Source organism: Corylus avellana, chromosome ca7, assembly GCF_901000735.1.
Source record: "Corylus avellana chromosome ca7, CavTom2PMs-1.0".
Taxonomy (NCBI): Eukaryota; Viridiplantae; Streptophyta; class Magnoliopsida; order Fagales; family Betulaceae; genus Corylus; species Corylus avellana.
In genome coordinates, this window is record NC_081547.1 from 21,786,035 (window position 1) to 21,811,833 (window position 25,799).

At 32.5% G+C, this 25,799-nt stretch overlaps 1 protein-coding gene and 1 long non-coding RNA gene across 3 annotated transcripts; both read left to right on the forward strand.

The window, feature by feature from the left end:
* The first annotated feature begins 2,214 nt into the window (after positions 1 to 2,214).
* LOC132186085 (receptor-like protein 15) lies at positions 2,215 to 14,811 on the forward strand. The gene is made up of 9 exons (XM_059599878.1): positions 2,215 to 2,680; positions 4,588 to 4,740; positions 7,574 to 7,729; positions 7,806 to 7,961; positions 8,050 to 8,124; positions 8,624 to 8,779; positions 11,185 to 11,259; positions 12,011 to 12,154; positions 12,413 to 14,811. The coding sequence occupies exons 1-9, from the start codon at positions 2,236 to 2,238 to the stop codon at positions 14,635 to 14,637; spliced, it is 3,585 nt and encodes a 1,194-aa protein (XP_059455861.1). The 5' UTR covers positions 2,215 to 2,235; the 3' UTR covers positions 14,638 to 14,811.
* Positions 14,812 to 24,389: 9,578 nt separating this feature from the next.
* On the forward strand, positions 24,390 to 25,335 carry LOC132188768 (uncharacterized). 2 transcript variants are annotated; one of them, XR_009440914.1, is made up of 3 exons: positions 24,390 to 24,604; positions 24,826 to 24,937; positions 25,048 to 25,335. It is a non-coding gene; the product is annotated as an uncharacterized LOC132188768 (long non-coding RNA). The 2 variants fall into 2 exon arrangements; XR_009440913.1 differs by having other exon boundaries at positions 24,826 to 24,861.
* Positions 25,336 to 25,799: the final 464 nt, after the last annotated feature.

Sequence of the window (25,799 nt, forward strand, 5' to 3'; positions counted from 1 at the left end):
TAGCAAGTACAAAAAATCACCAAATATTTCTTATATTTTTATTCAATCATATTAACGTATAAATATCAATTATTACTACAAACATAAGAAAATTAATGCAAAAAAAAAAAAAAAAAAAAAAAGGAAGAAGAAACTTAAAAATTATGTTTAGTTAACATATCAATGTTTTGTCATATACCCATACACTTACAAACTGGTAAAGTTTTGATCTGATCAATGTTGTGCATTCATTCTTCATGGGTTTGCCATTGAAAAAACTACTCAAATCTTAGACAACATAACAAAGGGGAAAAAAGAAAATCCAAGGGTATTGATTTTGAACTTATGTATTAGGTGAGATCATATATTTACATTTTAGTTAATTCATATATATATATATATAGAAACTGTTAGTTAGCCCTCTTCTGGGCACTGTCACTTGAAGGGGACAATTCACCTTGACTTCGCTGGAGACCAGTAGAAGTCATTTTTCCATACAAGATGACTAAGATTTGGAAAAAAAAACACTAAAAATAGTCCGGAGGTACTTGTCCCATCCATGTGCTAGAATATAATGCCTATTCCTCCTCAATTTCACTTGCATTTCAGAAGACTATCTCTATCTACCCATTGACCTCAACCTTCTAACACGGCAATCTATTCCTCCTTCCCATAATTATTGGACCAAATAAGGATCACAAAAAATATCTCTCAGTTTGAAGATAAGAAAAATATTATATTTCAACCACTTATGAGAAAGAATACCAAGAACACACGATGATATAGATAACTAATAATAATTATAAAAAATAAATTAAAAATTAAAAATTAAAACTTCACAATATTAATATATAATAAGATCATTGACCATATCGAATAAATTAATATTTATTCAGATAAACGTTGCAATAAGAAAATATCAAAACTGACTGCCTTGGTGAAACTTCAACAACAAAATGAGAATTTCTTAAAATTTGGTTAGTAAAAAAAAAAACATAAATAAATTCTCAGGTTTCCGATTTTTTTTTTTCCTTTTAGTTGTCTTCTTTTGAATTTGGTTCAATTTCCGATATATATATATATATATATTAACGTAATTATCATTCTTCCGCACATTTTGTAGCTGTGAAATTTCTGGTATACATGAATATATACAATTGGGATGGACAATTGGGATGCAATGGAATTCTGCCAAATCCTCACATTTCTCACCGCAGTGGCTGTTTGTAAAACTATTGATTTTGATACTTGGCGCAATCAAACAATTGATTTCATTGAAAATGAGGAAACAGAGGAATTAGGATCGTAACCGTTAAGAGCATGCATTTGCTTACATAGTCATCGTGCTTTTTACTCGCACAAATCTACAGTGTACCCATTTTTTTTTTTAGCCCGACCTTTTCACTTAATTCATATATTTCGGATAAATGTATATATGTTTGTAAAATATTATTATGAAATATATATGTTTATTGTAAAATTACTCATACTTTGTTGTATATTTATGCACTATTCCTTTCCAAGGGGCATTTTACCGGTGGGTAAACTGTTTGTAAGAGTTTGTGACTTTATTTATTTATTTGCAAGTATGTATTGATAGACTATTTATGTTGGGTTGATCTTGTGCCCTCTTAGTACTCAATCCACTAATTAAACCACTTTCTTACATAAAATGAATAGCCCGGCCAATGAAAATGCTTTAGGGGCATGTTTGAGATTGCGTTTGAGGGATTTAAAAGTGCTTTTAATATTCAAAAAGTCTATTTGAAGAAAAAAAATACTCGTTTGGTAAAAAAATTAAAAGCGCAAAATGACCAAAACGTACTTTTGGCAAAAGTTAAAAAATGAAATTTTTGTCCAAAAGCTCTTTTTTATTTAAAAGTTCTATTTTTCAAACGCAATTCTAAACAGGCTTTTGTATTTAGTCCTCAATCACCGTAAGGGATAATTTACCTTGACTTCACTCAAGACCGGTAGAAGTCATTTTTCCATGTAAGGTGACAAATATTTGGAAAACAAAGTCTGGAGATGCTTGTCCCATACGCTGGAAGACTGACCCTAGAAACAAAGTCTGGGTCCCTAGTTTAGAAGACTGACCCTCGCCACTGACTCCAACCTTCAAACAAATCCCTTCATATGCCCACCACCCACCTTCTAGCTCTCAAACTTCTATATATAATGACCATATTTCTTTGAATTTTACATTGAGCTTTCCCTTTCGTGTGCAAAGGAAGAAGCTGGTTTACCTACAAATTAATGAAACAATTTTTCTCAATGGCAGACCCACCTTTACTGAAAGCCTTGCTGTGGGGTTTACTTGTGTTTCTTCAATTTCATGAGCACGCAGCCTGCTTCCACGAAGAGAGGATTGCTCTGCTTGAGTTGAAGGTGTTTCTGAAATCCAATATTATTTATGCAGGTCACCCCCTTCTTCCCTCGTGGATCGACGATGCAAAGAGTGATTGTTGTGGTTGGGAGAGGGTCACGTGCAACTCCACCACCGCTCACGTTATCAACCTTTCCCTCTACAACTTAAACCAAGATCCTGATTACTACGATGAAGATCCCTATTACTATTTCTTCAAAAATGAAGAGAAGAAGCAATATTGGTTGCTAAACATGTCACTGTTGGCGCCTTTCAAGGAGCTGAGAAGTCTTAATCTGTCCGGCAATGTAATTGGTGGTTGCCTACCAAATGAAGGTATGTTCTCAGCCTCCCCTGCTTTTCCTTTCTCATATCAAATCCCTCTTAAAACACACACAAAAAAAAACGAAAAAGAGAAATTATCTAATGCTACGTTGAAAAGATGGCTTTTGAACGTCTTCAGTCTAATTCCCTCCACCCAAAAAGAAATAAAAAGCGAAAAGATTTCCTTGAGCCATTTTGTACTCTTCCGTGATAAAAATTAAGAATTACCTCTTTAACAATGATAAAGATAATTACAAATATTAATTTCTAAAGTTTTATAATTATTTTTATTTTCTTTTTTCTTTTTTTCTGTTGAATCACGGGTGTCCCGCGTGATTTTGAATTATGTCTTGCTAAAATTAATTTATCAAAATTAAATTCTAATGAATTATAGAAAACATAAAAAGACACTGGGGCAGATGTGGCCTCGCAAAGTCAGACTCGCCGTGGTTTTTTGGATCCTACAGCAGCGGAAGGCGTGGCTGCTATTATGGCCGCCCAACTGCCCAACTATGTGTCAAGTCGGGGATCCAGCAGGTGCAACTTGAGGGAGATGCGAAGACTATCATTGCTGCAATAAACTCGGTTGACCCTGATGAGAGTGGGAGGGAAATGTGTTATACACGTCGCGAAGGGAATAAGGTGGCTCATGCGTTGGCTCGTTTGGCTACACACGAACCGTTGAATATGGTGTGGTATAATAACCCACCGGATTGGATACGTGACCTCTTGCAAGCAGAGATTTCTGCTTTGCAGCATTTGCAATAAATACAATATATCCGATTACTCAAAAAAAAAAAAAATTGGATTATATATAATAGAAGGACAAAGTTTTCTTCCAAACTAAGTTGGAGGAATTTCCTTCAATTTAGTCTATAAAAGTGACATGTGTCCCTTGAACATGTAAGATGCACATGTTTTTTAATAATAGGGGCAAAGTTAAAATAAATTTTATTAAAAACTCATGTGCATCTCGCATATTATTAAAAAAAAATGACACATGTCACTTACAGACTAGGTTGAAGGAAATTTCTCCAACCTAACTGGGAGGAAAACTTTTTCCATATTTTAGAATTAAGCAATTGATATAAACAATAAAATCAGACTTAAATGACCCTTATTTTAAATAGCTTATTTTATATGGTCTTAAATAGAGTTTTAATTAGCTCAATTCTTGGGTTCTGTAATAAAACTCTTTAAGCTTTTTAATTATTATTTTCCCCTCTCTCTCATAAACCAATTTCCAAAACTCCAGCTTTATTTTCACCAAATTGAACGATACTCTTTTAACTTTTTTGCAATTCCTCTCCCATTTCTCAGGGAAATTATGAAAACCCAACCTCTCTTCACAAAAAAATTTTGTATTTCTTTTTTCTCTTATTTTATTTTATCACTTGTAATCTTTTGCCTTTTAGTTCTATAAGTTTATAATTTTTTTTAAAAAAAATATTTTATATATTATACTTACAATCAGAAGCTATTGATTTTAGTTGATCGTTGTCGTCACTGTGCCGCTGATTTTAGTGCACAACCTAATTAATTTCTAGTTAAATTTGACTATCTTACAAAAAAGATAAAGTGGATTAACCATATTATCTCTTGAAATAATATATATACTAACAAAACTTGAACATGAAAATTTAATTAGTAATTTTAAATCTCAAAAAATAGAAGAATAATTTTTATTATTTAATATAAAAATTTATTATATTAATATTTTAAAATTAAAAATGTCTTATTCTAATTTTTTGCCTTAAACTTCAATTTTCGTTGAGCCGTCCATGTCTAACATCAATCATAAGGTTCAAGCTAGAGTACGAAAACCAATTTGAAATAGAATATTTCTATCAAATTAATCTTGAAAGTTTTGTATTGAAGCATATGATGGAGTTCTTTTTAATTGTGTCATTTTCTTCCAGGTTTTGAAAGGCTAGCACTACTTCCAAAATTGGAGATATTAGACCTTGGCATTAATTCCTTTGGATTTGGTTATAGCATTATACCATCTCTAAGTCGACTTGCGTCCCTTAAGACATTGAGTCTTGCAGGCAATTATTTGAGCTGGTCTCCAGGTAATCTACTATCGCTAGCCTTCTTTCCTTTATATTTATGTTCATCATTTCAAAGCTTCGTTAATTGTACTTTTTCCCGTAATTATTCATTTTCTATAATTAATTAATCTAGATTTTTATTTTGAATTTTTTTTTCTTTATATTTCTTTTTAAACTACATATATGAGAATAAATATTTAACACTTTTCAATTTATAAGAACTAAAATTTATGAATTTTTAAATTTATTGGATATGTGGGTTTATCCTATTAAGTAAATTTATGGTTTAAAATGATCTTATGAACATTTGTCATTTTTTGTAGCTAATTTGTAAATTAAGAGAAGAAAATAAAATTTGTTTTGATAATCTTTTAAAGATTTTTTGACTTAATTATATATAAAAAAAATAAAAAATAAAAAATAAAACCGACGCGTAGCGCAGGCTCTAAGCCAGTTAACTCTAATTCGTCAGCCCTCTTTTATCATATCAAATCCCTCTTAAAACACACATAAAAAAAAAAAAAAAAAAAAACAAAACATAAAAGAAATATTATCAAATCCCTGCTTTTGGACGTCTTCTGTCTAATTCCCTCCGGACCAGGACCCTAGAATTCCTGAGGAAATTTGAGGCCCTCGAATTCTCAATCTAGACTATTAGATGTTGATCCAACGATCCAAATTATTCCACTAATAAAAATTTATTAAAAATTATTTAAATTTAAAAAATAAATCAAAATTAAAATAATAAATAATTATTAAATAAATAAATAATTATTTACACTGCCCATCTCTCTTTCACTCTCTCTCTCTCTCTCTCTGTGCATATCCAAAAATGGCCTCATCTCCCTCCTCTTCCTCAGCCAAACCCTACCAAAACCCATATTCAGTATCCACAGTGAGAGAAAGATCACATTTTTTGTATATATTTCTCTCTTAAAGACTCTACTTTTTCCTTTATATTGTGTGAGGCAGAGTATAGTGGTGTCTGATATGGCTTCTACGCCACCAAGCCGTACCAAAACCACCAGTACCCACAAAACCAAACACCACCATCCCTTGAAAAACCACCTCCAGAGCAACCACCAGAACCGCCGCTATTTGGCCAACACCACCACCACAACCTCCACCAACGTTTCCATCGCAAAGCCTCTACCTTGGGGGTTGACGATCCTCGGCCACCCCAAGGGCCATGAGGGTGGCTCGGCCACCCCCAACCGGCCCTTGGAGGTGGTTCGGCCACCCCAAGGGCCAAAGCCAAAAACAAATTTTTTTGACCTTGGGGTGGTCCGGCCACCCCAGACCGGCTGATGTGGTGAAATTTTTCCTGAAATTTTCTTCTTCCTTCAAATTCACTCTCCCACTCAACCTATTTCTCTCTTCTCTCAAATTTTCCAACCATACTCATCACAACCCAACCTTCCTCTCTATACAAAATTAAAACACAAACAAAATTTGGAAGAAAATAAAGAGGTGGGTCTTTAACTACAGGTTATACTGCAGTGGGTTTGGTTGTTTTGTAGTGAGAGATAGGAAGAGAAGACGGTACTGGAGGAAAGAGATGGGCAGTGTAAATAGTTTTTTATTTATTTAATAATTTTTTATTATTTTAATTTTGATTTATTTTTTAAATTTAAATACTTTTTTATTAGTGAAATAATCTGGACCGTTGAATCAACATCCAACGGTTCAGATTGAGAATTTGAGGATATCCCGGTCAATTCCCTACACCCGAAAAGAAATAAAAAACAAAAAGATATCCTTAAGCCATTTTGTTCTCTTCCGTGATAAAATTAAGAATTGCTGGGTTCGAATTTACCTCTTTAACAATGATAAAGATAATTACAAATATTAATTTCTAAAGATTTATAATTATGTTGAATCACGGGTGTCCCGCGTGATTCTGAATTATATGTCATGCTAAAATTAATTTATCAAAATTAATTTCTCAATGAATTATAGAAAAGATAAAAATATGGATTATATATATTAGAATTAAGCAATTGATATAAACCATAAAATCAGATTTAAATGATCCTTATTTTAAATAGCTCATTTTATATCGTCTTAAATAGAGTTTTAGCTCAATTCTTGGGTTCTGTAGTAAAACTCTTTAAGCTTTTTATTTTTTATTTTTTTCCCTTCTCTCTCTCTCTCTCTCTCTCATAATCCAATTTCCAAAACTCCAGCTTTATTTTCACCAAATTGAACGATACTTTTTTAACTTTTTTGCAATTCCTCTCCCATTTCCCAGCGAAATTATGAAAACCCAACCTCTCTTCACAAAAAAATTTTGTATGTTTTTTTTCTCTTATTTTATTTTATCACTTGTAGTCTTTTGCCTTTTAGTTCTACAAGTTTTTATTTATTTTTTTAATATTTTATATATTATACTTACAATCAGAAGCTATTGATTTTAGTTGATCGTTGTCGTCACTGTGCCGCTGATTTTAGTGCACAATCTAATTAATTTCTAGTTAAATTTGACTATCTTACAGAAAAGATAAAGTGGATTAACCATATTATCTATTGAAATAATATACTAACAAAACTTGATCGTGAAAATTTAATTAGTAATTTTAAATCTCAAAAAATAGAAGAATGATTTTAAATTAATTTTTATTATTTAATATAAAAATTTATTATATTAATATTTTAAAATTAAAAATGTCTTATTTTAATTTTTTGCCTTAAACTTCAATTTTCATTGAGCCGCCAATGTCTAACATCAATCATAAGATTCAAGCTAAAGTATGAAAACCCAATTTGAAATAGAATATTTCTATCAAATTAATCTTGAAATTTTTGTATTGAAGCATATGATGGAGTTCTTTTTAATTGTGTCATTTTCTTCCAGGTTTTGAAAGGCTAGCACTACTTCCAAAATTGGAGATATTAGACCTTGGTATTAATTTCTTTGATTTTAGCATTATACCATCTCTAAGTCGACTTGCGTCCCTTAAGACATTGAGTCTTGCAAAAAATTATTTGGGATTTTTGAATACAACTACAGGTAATTTACTATCACTAGACTTCTTCCCTTTATATTTGGTTTTCTTTCTTTTTTTTTTTTAATAGATTGACTACAGGTTTTGAAAGCTTGTCAAGATTGGAGAACCTTGAAACCTTAGATCTTAGTCTGAACAATTTAAATAGAAGCATCATAGAATCATTGCCTGCAATCAAATCCCTTAAGAATCTGAATCTCGGTTTTAACTTCATAGAAGGATCCTTTCCAATCAAAGGTACATATGTTGATCTTTAGTATTACTTTATAGAAACTGCAAGCAGTTCCAATCATATTTGAAATTTTTTATATTCTGCTTTATGTAGAAATATCGGCTTTTGAAAACTTGGAGAAGTTGGATTTAAGTGAAAATAGACTCAATGGCTCCCTCACAATCCAAGGTAATGAGAGAGAGAGGGACTTGAGTTTGAGATTTTCAATTGCTTCATAACCACTTTACACACATCTTTCATATTTCTATCAAACTACTTATTTAGTTTATACCACAAGTCACAATTCTCTCAATTCGCATTCATTCCTCTGTTTTGTTTTTATTTTCTTTTCGAATTTTTATTCCTCAAAAATTTGAACAAGTCAATTTCAATTCAATTGCTACATCCCATTTTGTTGACGTTTGACTTGAATCACAACAATTGTTCTTTAATGTCATCTTGTCGGAAATATGCAAAGAAAGTTGTGTGAAACATGAAATGCATCAACGTGTTTCCCTACATTATAATCAACATTGCATATGAGGCTATACTTACCATTTAATTAATCACTTATGGTTTCTTGCTAACTATAACACTAGCGTAGCCAGATTTGCTTAAGCTATAAAACGCTATTTTTCTTTTGAACACTGCAAATTGCATAGTTTTGTTTTTAATAGATCTATTACAGGTTTGGAAAGCTTGTCAAGATTGGAAAACCTAAAAACCTTAGATCTTAGCGACAACAAATTCGACAAAAGCGTCATTGAATCATTAAGTGCAGTCAAATCCCTTAAGAATTTGAATCTTGCTTCGAATTCTATAGGAGGATCATTTCCTGGCAAAGGTATGTTGATCTTCCGTATTACTTTATAGACACTTCCGCTCATGTTTGAAATTTTCTATGTTTTGTTTTATGCATAATTATCGACTTTTGTCCTTGTGATTTGAAGTTTTGATAAATAGTTACCTTAGTTTTTAAAACGTGATTAAACAATACTCATTAAGAAAAACACAAAAGACAAATTAGTATCTGTGTTTAGAAAAGTTGGCCGAATCCATTAATGTGCTACATCAGTACCAATCAGAATGTAAGATGTGTCACTTTCAATTAAAAAAAAAAAAAGTACTCAAAACAATGAAACTACGAAAGCCACTAAGAATATCTTGTTCCATTGGCGAATCATATGCGGTCTAGCTAGCTAGGATCTAATATCTTCTTCCCCTCTTTCTCATAGTGCCCAAAAAAGTCTTTGGACAGTACTCAAGCTAGCTTTCAAGGATTTTCCAGTCTTCTTGAGAAGCTCTTGTAACTAATTGTTTAGTTTTTATGACACAACTCACAATTTGCTCCATACACATTCAAAGATTTTAGGAAATATTATGTAGATTTCTTCCCCACTCGAAAAATTGCAAAATTTTTCTTTGTTTCAATCGATACATTAATTTTTTTTAATCACTCACCCTCCAGGCAATAAAAAGCAAATACTTAGAATTTTCTTAACACAACTATTCTTACACCTTTAGATTTTCCATTTTCAATTTTGTCTCCCAATTCCAATAGTTATGTCCTCCCTCTCCCTCCTATAGGAAGCAAAAGACCTTCGAAAATCTGCATTTAATTTCAATAAAATAAAAACAACAGAAAATTTCAAAATTAATTAAAGACGAATGATTTTGTGAGAAAACAAATTGAAGTCATTTATAATTAATTTAAGCTCTCAACGGTGAATAATGGTTATTAGGGGTAAATGTAAAATTTGTTGATGTGGTTTGGTGTTTTGTCAATTAGATCTCTAAGTTTTAAACAGCGATTAATTAAACACTCATTGAGTAAGCAATAAAAATAAAAACACAAAGACAAATGGGTAGAGCGGTCGACAAATCTCTCTCTCTCTCTCTCTCTCTCTCTCTCTCTCGTGTACAAATTGGGTTTCTATCTCTGGCTATATGTACACAATAAAACTCAAACTAAATTATTAAAGCATCGGATTTTCCATTTCCATAGGGATTTTTTCAAATGGCCCAATTCATCATCCGAACTTGTATCGAACATTGTTTCAGAGGGAGTCGTTTTCTACTTGAGAAAAACAAAAAGTACCTATTAAATTGTTGGAAAAAATATAATAAAGCTCACCAAACTAACATCCATTTTTTAAATAGCTCCATGAAGTTTATAATGTGCTAAACTGGTGTATCAAACTACTAAAATGTGTAAAAAATGCCACTATTTTATTATATTCCTATAATACCCTTATTCTCTTAAAAACTGAAATAAAAATTGATAAAATAAAAAATTAATTAAAAAACGTTAGGGGTATATTTTTTTAGTTTTTTTCCAGAAAATTAATTTTTTTTAGTTATATATATATATTAACAGTGACACATGTATTACAATTTTATTAGCATTAATGTGACATCTAACAAAAATCGGCAAGTATTTTAATGGAATTTGGGCTTTTTTTTTTCGTGTTTTTTTTTTTTTTAAAGAAAAAAATAGTTTAGTTTAGTTTTTCATTTTAGTTTTTAAGAGAATAAGGGTATAATAGAAATATAATAATAATAAAAAAGTGTCGTCTCTCGTTATGAAGATTCTGTTGACCTCATTGGGGTTAAGCCAGTCCTTGCTTTTGAAGCTTCAACGAAAAAAAAAAAAAAAAAGTCACCGTCGCTTTGCTCTCTTCGGCAATTGGAGGGTTGGTGGTTTCTTTTGGTCTTTTGGTTTCTTCGGCAATTAGCATTGATGTTTGACTTGAATAACAATAATTGTTCTTGAATGTCCATCATGTCCGAAATACATACACAAAGAAAGTTGTGTGAAACATGAAATGCATCAATGTGTTTCCCTACGTGCGTTATAATCAACATTGCATATGAGGCTATACTTACCATTTAATTATTCACTTATGGTTTCTTGCTGACTATAACACTAGAGTAGCCAGATTTGCTTAAGCTATACGCTATTTTTCTTCTAAACATTGCAAATTGCATAGTTTTTTTTTTTTAATAGATCTATTACAGGTTTGAAAAGCTTGTCAAGATTGGAGAACCTAGAGACCTTAGATCTTAGGGAAAACAATTTTGATAAAAGCTTCATTAAATCATTGAGTGCAGTCAAATCTCTTAAAAATTTGAATCTTGCTGGGAATAATATAGGAGGATCCTTTCCTGCAAAAGATATGTTGATGTTCCATATTACTTTATAGAAACTTTCAATCATGTTTGAAATTTTCTATGTTTTGTTTTATGCAGAATTATCGGCTTTTGAAAACTTGGAGAAGTTGGATTTAAGGGATAATGATTTCTATGGCCCCCTAACAATCCAAGGTAATGAGTGAGACTTAAGTTTGAGCCTTGAGGGATAAATGTATTTTTTCTCCTTGTGGTTTGGACTTTGAACAAATAACTACCTTAGTTTTTAAAAAGTGATTAAACACACCTTGAAATAATCACAAAAGACAAATTAGTATTTGCGTTTAGAATAGTTGGTCAATCGGTTAATATGCTACATCAGTACCAATCAGAATGTAACATGTGTCACTTGCAATTAAAAAAAAAAAAGTACTAGAAAGTATTAAAAACACAAGAAGAAAGGGCAACATAAGGTGTACGAAACCTAATGTAAATTTGAATCATGTAAAAAGCATCCAGTAGACATGAAAACCCCAATAAAAACAAGTCAAGATTTGTTCAGACGACTTTATTCCTTTTGACGGATTTGAACATGTGTTTATCAAGTATAAGGCTTGCTTTGTCAGATGCTATTTGAAGACTCAAGCAGCCTTTTTCTTCTTTAAAACAAAGTCAAGATTTGTTCAGACGACTGAATAGCTTCGTTTCCAATCTCATGGTAAACGGGCATAGCAATACGGTTAATTCTCGGTACCCTTGCGCTTACCTGACCGACTAGGACTAGGACTCTTAATTCATTCTAATAATCGACTAAAAAACATTTGGTAATCTAATATCAAGGCTAAAATAAGTTGCACTCGAAATATAATTTCTATTTATTATTAGCTGATATGCCATTTAAATATTTTATATATTGACACTATATATCTTTCTTCACTTGTGGTAGGTTTGTCTAATTTCAATAGGCTGGAGATTCTAGATTTGAGTGGAAATTCTTTCACCGGAAGTATTTCTCCATATATCGGGGCACTATCTTCTTTAAAGGCTATATCATTAGCTAAGAATCAGCTCAATGGCCCTTTTCCAAAAGGTAAGAATCGACAAGAAAATCAAGTGTTTGCAAATTGTTAGTCTTAATTACCTATATAGTACATTTTCTACAATTGATTAAAGATGTGAGATAAGGTGAAGGACCATGGTTGATTTAACTCAACAATTGACCATTTACTCTTTTTTTTCTTTTTTTTTTTTTTTGAAAAACCCAATATTGAAAACCTGATTTTTCTTGTTGATTCTTAGAGTGGAACATAATTAAGATAGACATTTCTAATGTTATTCCTTTTGATAGATTTGTGCGCACTCAAGAAGCTTCAAGAGTTAGATCTTTATCATAATCTCTTTGAAGGGATCCTTCCTACATGCCTAAACAATTTGACATCTCTTAGATTGTTAGATATATCTAGCAATCGATTTATTGGAAACGTCTCTTCAAATCTGATAGCTAGCCCTACATCACTTGAGTACATTGATCTCAGTTATAACCTTTTTGAGGGGTTATTCTCATTCAGCTTATTGGCTAATCACTCTAAGCTTGAGGTGATTATATTGGCAAGTGGAAACAACAAACTTGAGATAGAAACTGAAAATTTGGCGGATTGGGACCCCTTGTTTCAATTGAAGGTTCTTATACTTCGTCACTGTTATTTGAACAAGCTCACCGGAAATATTCCCAAGTTTCTCTTTCACCAGCGCAAATTGGAAAGAATTGATCTATCTCACAATAACTTGAAAGGAAGCTTCCCCATTTGGTTGCTTCAAAACAATACAGGACTGCGAGAGCTAAATCTTCGAAATAATTCTTTCGTGGGTAAATTTCATTTGCCACTAGATCGATACGAGAGTATTGTGTCTATGGATGTCTCAGGCAATCAGTTGGATGGGCAACTTCAAGAAAATAGTGGAAAGATTATTCCATACTTAGTATATCTAAATCTATCCCGAAATCGTTTTGAAGGTTATCTTCCGTCCTCAATTGGTAACATGAGTAATTTGGAGTTTTTGGACTTGTCCTTTAATAATTTCTCAGGAGAGTTAACAGTGGAATCGCTTGCCAATTGCACCTCCTTGACGATTTTGAAGGTATGCAATAATCGCTTTAATGGTGAGTTTTTCTCAAAGCAACTGAAGCTAGAAAATTTATTATCTTTGAAATTAAACAACAATCAGTTCACAGGAACTCTACCAGTTGTGCCTCTCATTCTATTTTATTTGGATATTAGCAACAACAATATGTCAGGAACAATTCCTAGATGGATTGTAAACAATACATATTTGTTGACTCTTGACATGAGTAACAATTCTTTTGAAGGTCAGATTCCTTGTGGACAGAATTCACTTTACTTATTAGACCTTTCTCATAACTTACTTTCGGGATCTATGCCTTCTTGCTTGAATTTGCCTGCTAGGCACCTACGTTTGCAAGGAAACAAACTTACAGGAGCAATACCGAAAGTTGTTTTAAACTCATATTCAGCGTCTCTTTTGACGTTGGACCTTAGAGATAACAACTTTTCTGGTAGCATCCCTGATGAAATTGGTGCACTTTCTAGCTTAAGAATACTTTTATTGAGGGGCAATCATTTCAGAGGTAGAATTCCAAGTCAGCTGTGTTGGTTAAATAAGATAGACATAATGGATCTTTCTAATAATTCTCTTTCTGGAAAAATACCGGATTGCTTTCACAACATATCCTTTGGAAAGACAGTTGTTAGTGATCATGCCTATAATAGATCTTCTAGTTTTGCTATTTCCTTGAACAGGAAAATAGCTTCAACATTCCAAAGGCTCATAGAATGGAATAATGAGGAAGATAACAAGTGGACAGAATATGATGATCAAGTTGAGATTGAGTTTGTCACAAAATACAGGTCTAACTTGTACAGTGGTGATATCCTTGATTACATGTTTGGATTGGATTTGTCATGCAACAAGCTAACAAGTAGCATCCCACAGGAACTAGGAGAGCTATCTTCACTTCGTGCATTGAACTTGTCTTACAATCATTTGACAAGTTCCATTTCACCAACATTCTCACATTTGACCCTATTGGAGAGTTTAGACCTTTCCCACAACAATTTGAGTGGAGAAACTCCTTCGGTATTGATTGATTTGAGCTTTTTAGCAGTGTTCACTGTGGCTTACAACAACTTATCAGGTAAAGTTCTAGACATGAAAGCACAGTTTGCAACATTTGATAAGAGTAGTTACGAAGGAAATCCATTTCTTTGTGGACAACCATTAGAGAATAGTTGCACCAAAGAAGACAAGTCACATCCATCACCACCAAAATCGTCAAATGCAAGTGAAGGGAAATGGTATGAAGTAGATCTTCAGGTCTTCTTTCCAAGCTTTACCGCATCTTATATTATTTTCTTATTGGGTACAGCTACTCTCCTTTATATTCATCCTTACTGGCAACAACAATGCTTCAATTTAATTGAGGATTTTAAGTATCGGTGTTATTATCCTATTTTTGACACTTTAAAAAAATTGTCAAACCGTCTATATCCTTAGATATATTCAGTTTCCATGGACACCTATGGTGGTATTGATGATAGCTAGGTGTACATCTGATTACGAATAATGGTTATTGTGCTCTAATATGAGACATGGTGTTCACTTGTATTTTCTTTCTTCTTTGTTGTAGTTCTTTGTCATTTGATAATGGATATTGTCTTTGTAACTTTAGTAGGCTTTTAAATTTATCAAGTCTCTACGATCTACGCCTAAAAGAAGAAAAAAAAATTACGAATAAGCACCTATTTTGAATACTTTCACATTAAACATTCAAAATTAAATATTTAAATTGGGATAGTTAAATTCTCCTTAATTATCAACTATGTTACATTAATAGATCAAGTGTAATGTAAAATAACTTTTAGGACACGACTTAATCGGTTAGGGACTACGCTTCATATAATGGAGGTCATTAGTTCGAATCTTTCAGGTTTTGAAAGACTAGCATTACTTCCAAAATTGGAGATATTGAAGTTTGGTTATATCATTATATCATCTTTAAGTAGACTTGCGTCCCTTAAGACATTGACTCTGGCAATAAATTCTTTTGAAGGTTGGAACACAACTGCAGGTAATCTAATATAGCTGGCCTTCCTCCATTTATATTTATGCTTATCATCCCAAATCTCTCTTTAATTGTACTTAATCTCTGATTATGTTCACTTCTTTGTTATCTCTTACAAATGCAATTAGTCTTGGTGGCAATTCTTACCCGGCGAAGATATATTTTGAATTTAAATTACTTGCGATTATGAAGTGATGTTGTCTAGAAATACTATTTCTTTCTTTGTTTTTTTTTTTTTTTTAATATATTTACTTTAGGTTTTAAAAGCTTGTCAAGATTGCCAAGATTGAAGAATCTGGAGACCTTAAATCTGAGTGTCAACAATTTCAACATAATCATCATAAAATCTTTGAGTGCAGTCAAATCTCTTATGAATTCTAGATCTTACTTTGAATCAGATAGAAGGATCCTTTCCTGCCCAAAGTAGTTTAGAGAATCTGCAAGTAGTTTCAATTATTTTTGAAAATTTTTGTGTTGTTTTGTGGAGACATGGACAAGTTGGATTTTAGTTATAATGCACTCAATGGCTCCTTAAGAGAGAAAGAGAGACTCAAGTTTGAAATTTCCAATAACTTCATGACTTAGTTTTCTCACCTATCTTTCACACTTCTATGTAATTGCTTCTTCAGTTAATGACACACGTCACAATTTGCTCCATGCACATTCAACTCTCTGTTTTTTTTTTTGGTTTTTTTGTCTTTTTCAGATTCTTTATTGCTCAAAGGTTTTAGGAAATATTATAGAGATTTCTTCCCCACTCGAAATGTTGAAAAATAATACGATATTCTTTATCTTTTCAAATTGAACATTAATGTATTTTAAATAAAAAAAATTTATATGTCACTCACCCTCATGTACAAAGCAACACTTTTAAATTATTTACTCATTTACAAAAACTTGGAATTTTCTTAAATAGAAAGTATTTTTATGTCCTCCCACGTACAGGAAGCAAAAGACGTTTGAAAATTTTCATTAAATTTCAACAAAATAAAAATAAAAATAAAAATAAAAATTCAAAATTAGTTAAGGAGGAATGGCTTTGTGAGAAAACTAATTGAAGCAGTCCAAATGTTTGAGAGCAAGATCCCTTAAATATATAAATAAAGCTCCCAACGGTGAAGGGTTATTAGGCATAAATGCAACAGCTCTTATACTTTTAAAGGTAAAAATAAATTTTTTTTTTTTTTAACTCATATTTAATTATATATTATTATTTATCGTCAGTATAATATTTCACCATTTTATTCGGTGGATGTTAGTTCACAATAGGTAGAAGAAAGTTGAAATAAATGACGAGCTTGAGAATTATTTACTCATTTACAAAATCCATAAGACAATTTCTCCCTTTTTATAATTTTTATTTGAATCAACTATTGATGACATTTGGCCGCTATGACTTTCAAAACATTTTGGGTTCATTAGTGTCATAAGCTAAGCAAAGGATTGCACATAGAGCTAAGTCTCTATTACTTCTTTCTACAATGGATGGATAATTCGGGTTTTCAAGTGCTTTTCTACCTATATTGTTGTTAGTGTTTGTTAGTGTAATGTCTCCAAAAATGGTCTTGAGCAGTTTAGTAGGGTTACCGGCAATTGCCCAAATTTAGCTAATTGGTAGCTAACTAAGAAATCGCTTCTCTCTAGCATAGTCAAAGTAAACGCATAGGAATGTAAAATTAATAAATTTGTGGTATCTAAATATATATATATATATATATATCCTATAATAAGACATAAGAGATATAAAACTTTACTAAAATCAAAATTGCACCAAAGCGAAATCCCCTAAATAATACACCTTCCATAATCTAATTTTTATCCTATTTACAATTTGTTTTCTCATTTCCATGGAGTGACTAAAATTCACAGTTAAGAATTAATTACCCAAGAAGTAAAAAGAAGAAGCAGAAATCTTAGCTGAGACTGCTAAACAAATGTTAAAATTCATTATTTAGGTTATGTTTGGTGTGCGGAAACGCTGATTACCTAGGAATAGGAATATGCAATTCCTCATCAAAAGACTTTCAATTAATTTTCTGAATTATACTTTAGCTTAAAAAACAGTAGTGTCATCTTGGTACGAAAGAAATAATGTCTGAAACATGAGATAAGTTTGTAGAGTCCACTATTGACTTATGTGGAGTTCACGTAAATCTACAAATATAATAGTTAATTTGTAAGATGAGATTGACTAAATATGAAAAAAAATATTGACCTCTAGCATTTCTCCTTTCTAAATCTTCGTCCGATCTTTTTGTAAATCTGAAGTAGTCCGGAAAATGGCCAAAAAGAAGAATGGTGAACCATTCTTCCCAATCTGTTGTCTTCTTTTTATCTGCGAGGACAACTTTTCAGTGTGAAAATGGAACTACTATATCAACTCCTTCTGTGTCACAGCCAATAACAAACACGGAGATTATAGACCAACATTAAGACATTCTGATATTTTCTTAATAAATTTAACAAACATAAACAATATTAAGCTAAAAGGGAAAAAAATATGACAAAAGAAACAAGAAAGCCCAAACCTGAATCTACATCAAAAGACTATTAAAAGTAGCAACTCCCTCCCCTGCATCTTTCTGCATTGAATCCAACACATCTTTGACTTGGAAACACATGCATTCCTCCATTTATGCCACCTCTTAAGTTCCAGATTAACCAAGTGTCTATTGTATCGAAAAGAGCATCCCCTGCTTTCACAGCCTCCTTAACAGCATCCACATTTTCCTTCAACCAGAGCAGCTAATTCACTGCACTGAAATAGGTGCTTATGGGCAGACCACACACCTACACAAAATGAGTTTTTCCCCCTCGTAATTCCTTCTCCAATTTTCTGTACAATTAAAACCACAAAAATCCAAATAAGGTACTCCAATTCATCCAGAAAAAGAACATGTACTCTTATATTGATAAAATATAAAGAAAAATAGTAGTTAATATATTTAAGTAAATTCAAGCTCATTAGCTTAGACTTTTAGACTAGAGTAGTATCCTTATATATATATTAATGTACAACGTCCTTCTCAAATTACGCTGGGATATTTTGTCCATATAGATGTTATGACTTGCAAGTTTATTATAGTTATTAAGATAAGAGTTGTAATATGTGGCCTTTTTTACTCAAATTTATGAATAAAATACTGATTGATCACTCTCTCAATATCCTTCTTTGATTAAATGGAGCTCCAATATTTTAACTCGGAATGGTGCAATCTTAATATGTTTATTTAACTTTGGATTCAGCTTCTATACGGTAGTTTGCACTACCGCATAGCTGCTGTAGTTGAAAACTGCACCATTTTGGTGAAGTTTTGAACTGGAAATAATTGTGGGCTCCACCCACCTAATTGGTTTTTTTAAAAAAAAAAATAGAATAAACAAATCATTAAGAATTAAATATTATAAAACAATTAATAATTATAAAACAAAAACTATTAAACAATTAAAACAAAAAGCAAAGCAAATAAAAAAACCAAAGGGGCTCAGTCACCCTAGGGGGTGTTTGGCAACAGGCTGGAGTCAGCCTAAACGCTGTACATTCTCGATAATAGTGCTTTGTCAATACAACTCATCAGTCTCCCATTTATGAAATTACACTCTTGTCCTTCATTTTATTCCCCTTTTTTTTTTCCAACGCACGAAGGTTGCCCAACCTCTGTTTTCTTTCCTTTTTTTCCCGGGCAAGAACTCTGCCCCCAGCCTTCGTTTTCTTTCCCTTTTTTCCAGCGCACGAACTCTTCTCCCTCACACAATCTCCCCTGCGAGCCCATCACACTTTCACCCCCCAAATCATCCAACCATCAATTATTAATTCACACTCCGCCTCTTTAATTTTTTTTTTTTTTTGGGAGGGGGGTGTTCTCTACAATTGTAGCCCATAAAAACATCCCCCAGCTCCACTACCACTGACAACACCAGACTCAAACAATAACCCCAAATGTTTACCCTTTCATGAAAAATCCATCCCAGAAAGCCAAATTTTCCTTATAATTTCACTTGCACGAGAAGTGAAATTTGATGAAGGCCACAAAGGGAAAATGGGAAAATGGTGGCCGGTCTCTTGTAGAGACTGTTCAATTCATTTCTTTCTCTAATTTTCTTTCATTTTTTCTATCTAACCAAACAAGGCAAAATCTATATGCAGTACACAAGCCAAAAATCTATATGCAGTATCTTCGATCGTGATCTTGTGCGTGGGGGACGTTGAAGGATGGAGCGTAGGGGGTTGGGGGGGGGGGGGGACGCCTGTTCGGTGCTATGGGGATTTTCGAGGGAAAAAAATCAAAAAGTGAAGGATGGAGCGGGGGGAGGACGCCTAGCTCTGTGCTTTCACTGCTTTAGGGATTTTCAAGGAAAAAAAAATCAAGAAGTGAAGGATGGAGCGCAAGGGGGACACCTGGTTGTGTGTTTTGGAGATTTTCAAGGAAAAAAAATTCAAGAAGTGAAGGATAGAGCAGGAGGGCAATATGGTCAAAAGTGTGTGAAATTTTGAGGTTGAAAGTTCAAAGTTTATGGTCAACCGGTCAAATAGTAAACAGTATCTAGGACAAGGCTGTTGCCAAACGAAGCCTAGTGAAAATGGGGTGGCCGGCCACCCTATTTTGGCCGAGGGGTGACGATCTTGCATGGCCGATTTGGAGATGAAAAAATCAAACCATGGTCATTGGGGTGGTTCGACTATCCCCAATAGGGTAAAATAAAATAAAAAAAAAATTTGGGTTTGATTTTTGGGCTGGCCGGACCACCCAAAGGGCCGGTTGCTTCTAGGTCTCTGGTTTCAAAGCTCAAGAGAGCTTACACTGCTCTACAAGCATGGAAATATGCAATCAAAGAAGACCCATTGGGGATTTTAGACACTTGGGTCGGCTCCGATATTTGTTCTTACAAAGGAGTCTTCTGTGCAGATTCTCAAGATGAGATGGATGCTTCGCCTGGCCTTGTTGTTGCCGGCATAGATCTCAACCATGCAAATCTTCAAGGCACTCTCGGCAAGGAGCTCTCTTTCCTCACCGATATGTCTCTGTTTCACCTAAACAGCAACAGCCAACAGGTTTTCAGGCTCGGCCACTCCCATACGTTCACTATTCAACACTTTGTAATTGTTTATATATAGGAGGACTAAATACAAACAGCTGGTATTCATTCAAAATCCAGCCTTCAAATCCTCTATTTAGTTTCAATTCTTAATTGCAAGTAAAAGAAGATGTGAATTGTTTTACCTGGAAATGAGAACAAGTGGATCTACTGGAAGCAGCAACACGTTTGAAGGAAAGGGAAGGGTGAATTTCCTTAAAAGTGGGTGTTGAGTAGGCATTTTCTTCTCAAAGTGGCCATTGGGGTGGCCGAACCACCCCTAGGCTCTCAACAAGGGTGCCCGGCCACCACCTGTGGCAAAATGGGGTGGCCGGCCACCCCATTTTTGCCAAGAAATGGTTGGAGCCACCCCTTTAGTTTTTTTATTTGCTTTATTTTTTTGTTTTAATTGTTTAATAGTTTTTGTTTTATAATTATTAATTGTTTTATAATATTTAATTCTTAATAATTTGTTTATTCTATTTTTTAAAAAATCCAATTAAGTGGGTGGGGCCCACAATTATTTCTAGTTCTAAACTGCCCCAGAACAGTGCAGTTTTGAACTATAGTAGCTATACGGTAGTTTGCACTACCGCATAGAAGCCGAATCCGATGCTTTAATGCATTACATATTTTTCAATGACTTTGAAAGTCTTGAGTTGTAGGCCTGTAAATGAGCCGACACACTCGACAGTTCGCTCGATACCCGCTTGGCTAAGCTTGACTCGAGCTCGAGCTCGATACTGTACAAGCTCGCTCGTTACTATTGAAACTCGCTCGATTAGCTAGTGACACATACTCGGCTCGCTCGATTAAACTCGACGGGGGCTCGTGAGTTCGACTCGTTTAAGTCGAGATCGTTTAAAGCTCGCCCGACTCGTTTAGGGCTCGCGAGCTCGACCCGATTATCGCTTGACCCGACCCGACCTCACGAGAATGTAACTATGTTATAAATTAATAATAATCATATATTTAATGTGTAAACAATTAACTAATTAAGGGTATAACTAGCATTATATTTATATGGACTATGTTATTAATTATAAGTTTAATGTCCAATTCAAAAAAAAAAAAAAAAAAAAAAAAAAGGTTTGATGTGTACAATTAACTAATTAAGGGTATAACTACCATTATTTTTAAAGAAGTAAGATCAGAGACACCCTGTGAAATTATGCATGGGCATTTAACCGAAGCCATAAAGGAACGTCTCCAAAGTTTGGACCAGGCGATTTTCACCCACACCCGGAGAGAGGCGAATACGGCTGCCCACGAACTAGCTATAAGAGCTAGGACCCATGTCATAGATACAGTCAGGTGGACATCCATCCCACCATGTATTTGTGGTATTGTAAGGCGAGAGGAACCAATTCCCTCTCTTTGATTTTGCTTTTTTGAGAATCAATAAAAGCATACGACTCTTATTCTTCAAAAACATCAAAAAAAAAAAAAAAAACTAATTAAGGGTATAACTACCATTATATTTATATGGACTATTTTATTAATTATAGGTTTAATGTCCAATTCAAAAAAAAAAAAAAAAAGGTTTAATGTCTACAATTAACTAATTAAGGGTATAACTACCATTATTTTTATATGGACTATGTTATTAATTATAGGTTTAATGTCCAATTCAAAAAAAAAAAAAAAAAAAAAGGTTTGATGTCTACAATTAACTAATTAAGGGTATAACTACCATTATATTTATATGGACTATGTTATTAATTATAGGTTTAATGTCCAATTCAAAAAATAAAAAATGTTTGATGTCTACAATTAATTAATTAAGGGTATAACTACCATTATATTTATATGGACTACGTTATTAATTATAGGTTTAATGTCTACAATTAACTAATTAAGGTTATAACTAGCATTATATGGACTATGTTATTAATTATAGATTTAATGTGTACACAATTAACTAATTAAGGGTATAACTAACATTATATGGAATATGTTATTAATCATAGTTATAATTTTATAATTTAATAACTTAGTTAATACTTAATACTTAATATATACTAAATTACAAAACATAAGAATGAGAATGTATGATATAACTTATAAGTTAAAACTTATAAGTAATTACAAAGGTAGTTAATATGTAACTACTAACTAGTTATATACTTTTTTTTTTTCCCGAGCAACTAGTTATATACTAATTATGTTACTTGTTGCTAGTTAATAGTGTGTGACATTATTATAATTTAATTGTAACAATTTAACATATTAATTATTACATTTATGATATATGAATCATATAATATATCATATATGAATCAATATGATTTGAAATTATTACAAAGTTACTAACATGTAACACAATATACAAAGTTGATTATAAATTATTACATATATGATGTATTGATGTATGATCTATTAATTACAAATTTCAAATTTAATATGTAATTAATGACAACTATGTTTATGAACTATAGTCTATATATGTTACTTACTTGTTTTTGTCTTAGAGATATATTAATTAGGATTAGGAGACTCAAAACACTAAAACAACTAGACATTATAGACTACTAGTTAGTCTAGTTACTTAGTTAGTAACCTAGGGATAAGTTGATAACTAAATAATTTAACATGATAAGTTATTAATATTAACTATTAATTACTACTATTACACTACTAGTTAGTCACTTGGTATAGTTAGTCACTTAGTATTTAGTAAGTTAGTATGTTATATATTAATAGTGTTAAGTATAACAAGTTAACATATTAATTAAAATTGTAAATAATACTTTTTTTTTTTTTTTTGAAAGAGTAAATAATACTACATATAATATGATAATAGTGATTAGTGTGTGTGACATAATGACATTATTTGATAATACTAATAGTATGTGAAAATGTGAGTCGTGAATGTAACTATGTTTATAGACTATATTATTAATCAATAATAATCATAGATTTAATGTGTATACAATTAATTAATTAAGGGTATAACTAGCATTATATTTATATGAGACTATGTTATTAATAATAGGTTTAATGTATTAGTGTATGATATATTAATTACAAATTTCAAATTTAATATGTAATGTAGCTATGTTTATGAACCATAGTCTATATATGTTACTTGTTTTTGTCTTAATGACATATTAATTAGGATTATGAGACTTAAAACACTAAAACAATTAGACATTATACACTACTAAATAATGATAAATAATACAACCATTTTTAAACCTATTTAGTATTTAATTAAAATTTTGTTTTAGAGTTTTTATGGGGTACTATTGCAAGCACAGTTTGCTGCGTACTTTAGTCAATTAAACGGCTGTGATTTAATTGATACAAATTTGTATTTAATTGTAACGGTTTTGATCATTTATTGGATAATTAAGAGGCGAGCTCATCTAAAATCACCCATACTAGATTATTCTGATTATTTGAAATTTGAAATATTTCATCTTAGAATCCTAGCCGTCCGATTTTAATTGATTTAATAATAACCGTTGGATTTGATAAATGGAATACAGCTGTAATCCATTCCTAATGTGAGAGTTATATGATGTTCCACATAACACCTTGAGCTCACAAATCCGTCGTTCTGAATTTAATTCGAAAATAAAGATCAAAATAAACGGTCAAGATCATTTATTGGATAACGCATGGAACCGGATTCACCAACTCACGCACGCGGAGGATAAATTCACTCTCGTACTCCCCCACACATGCACGGTCTGCGTGACTGCAGCAATCTCGTTTTGCACGCAGGCTGTCTCAGCCGTCCAACATTTTGTGATGAAATCTAAGCCGTTGGATGCATTCAATGGACGACAGCTCTAAACCATTTAATTGCGTAGGAGTTATATGGTGCATTCGAATCGTTGTAAGCTTCCCCTGATTGAGTTAATCCAACGTCCTTTATTGAATGAGAAGATAAGGATCAAAATAAATGGTCAAGATCATTTATTAGATAGCTAATAAGCGAGCTCATATGAAATTACCCATACTATATTATTATGATTATTTGAAATTTGAAACTTTTCATCTTATAATTATAGCCGTCGGATGTAACTTGATTTAATCCAAGCCGTTGATTCATCTCTTTCAAGCTTCCAGCAGCCCTAACCCCAAAACAAAAGTTCAAAACCCTCTCTCTATCTCTCGCTCTCTCAGCAGCCGCTTCAATTTTCAGATGAAATCCTAGATCAAAACACTCTCTATCTCTTTCTCTTTCATTGATTTTTGTTTGACTGTGATAGATTTTGGCTTGATTGTTTGTACATTGGGTATGAGTTTGAAGGTCTTCCTCTCGGATTCTAAGTTTGAGGGTTTTCCATCTTCGTGAAAGCCGATCGCCCAAAGGTACGTTCCAATGCATAATCTGGTTGCTTCTTTTTATTTTTTCTTGACGATTTCAAATCAAAATAAGACCATATTACTTTGATTTTGATTATGTGTTCGGGTGTTCTTTGGGGTGCTCTGTGATAGTCTACTCGGGATCTCAAACTGTAAAAGAAATGCTAAGTTTTAATTCTATATATGTTTTCAAACACTGATACTATTTTTTTTCTTTGTCAAAACAGTATCGAAACCACGACAATATGTGCTAAATGACAAAGGTTAGGTTTCAATCTTCTAAGTTATTTGCATAACAGTATAGAATGACATAATGACATAGAAAATCTCATAAAATTGGTAATTTTAAGTTTCTGTATTTTATATTGTCTGAAAATCTCATAAAATTGTGCTTATAAATATCATGTTTATATCTTTATGCTATTGATCTATTTTTTCATTGAATGCAGTGTGGTGTTGGCAGACTGGCAGCTGGTGGCTAGGTTGTAGTTTGTAGTCTCTTTAGATGAATTTTGCCTTTTGATCATTTCACGCATTTAAGTCATTTGTAAATTCTTCAATTTCATTTGTAATTCTAGTTGTAATTTTGTTTGTAATTTAATTCTTCAATTTGATTTGTAATTCTGTTTGTTTTTGTTTGTCATTTAATTTGTTTTCTTCCATTTGAAGTTGATTGTAATTTGGAAGGCCTAATTTCATGTTTTTATAATTTCTGCAATAAGCAAGTTCTTATTTTTAGGTTTTCCCATGAATCATGGCTCTGTTATAACTTATAAATATAATTATCCTGAATTTGACCTGATTTAGTGAATCTTAGATGATTTATAATTGACTTTTGGAATCTTAATATCTTATAAGATTAAGTGTTGAATTTTAATTGTTTTAGTGAATATTAATCTTAACGAGCCGAGCTGCTCGTTTAAGGCTCAAACGAGCTTTTAACCGAGCTCGGGCTCGAGCTCGGTATCACAAGGTTTTAATTTTTTTATCCAACCCGAGCTCGAGCCGAGTCGAGCCAATTGAGGGCTCGGCTCGGCTCGATAGTGCCCTTTCACGGTCCCGAACTCGATCCCGAGTGTGTCAAATTCCTTAATGAGCCGATCTTGAGCCATGGGTTTCAAGCTCGGCTCGAGCTTGAGATCGGCTCGTTTATTTGTCTTCCTAAATGAGCCAAGCCGAGTTTGCTAATATTTGGCTCGGC

Excerpts from the sequence above, each read along its gene's own strand:
- LOC132186085 (XM_059599878.1), top strand. The coding sequence starts at position 2,236 with ATGAAACAATTTTTCTCAATGGCAGACCCACCTTTACTGAAAGCCTTG. Across the intron at positions 7,962-8,049 it reads AGGATCCTTTCCAATCAAAG|AAATATCGGCTTTTGAAAAC; the intron begins GTACATATGTTG and ends TGCTTTATGTAG. Across the intron at positions 8,125-8,623 it reads TGGCTCCCTCACAATCCAAG|GTTTGGAAAGCTTGTCAAGA; the intron begins GTAATGAGAGAG and ends GATCTATTACAG.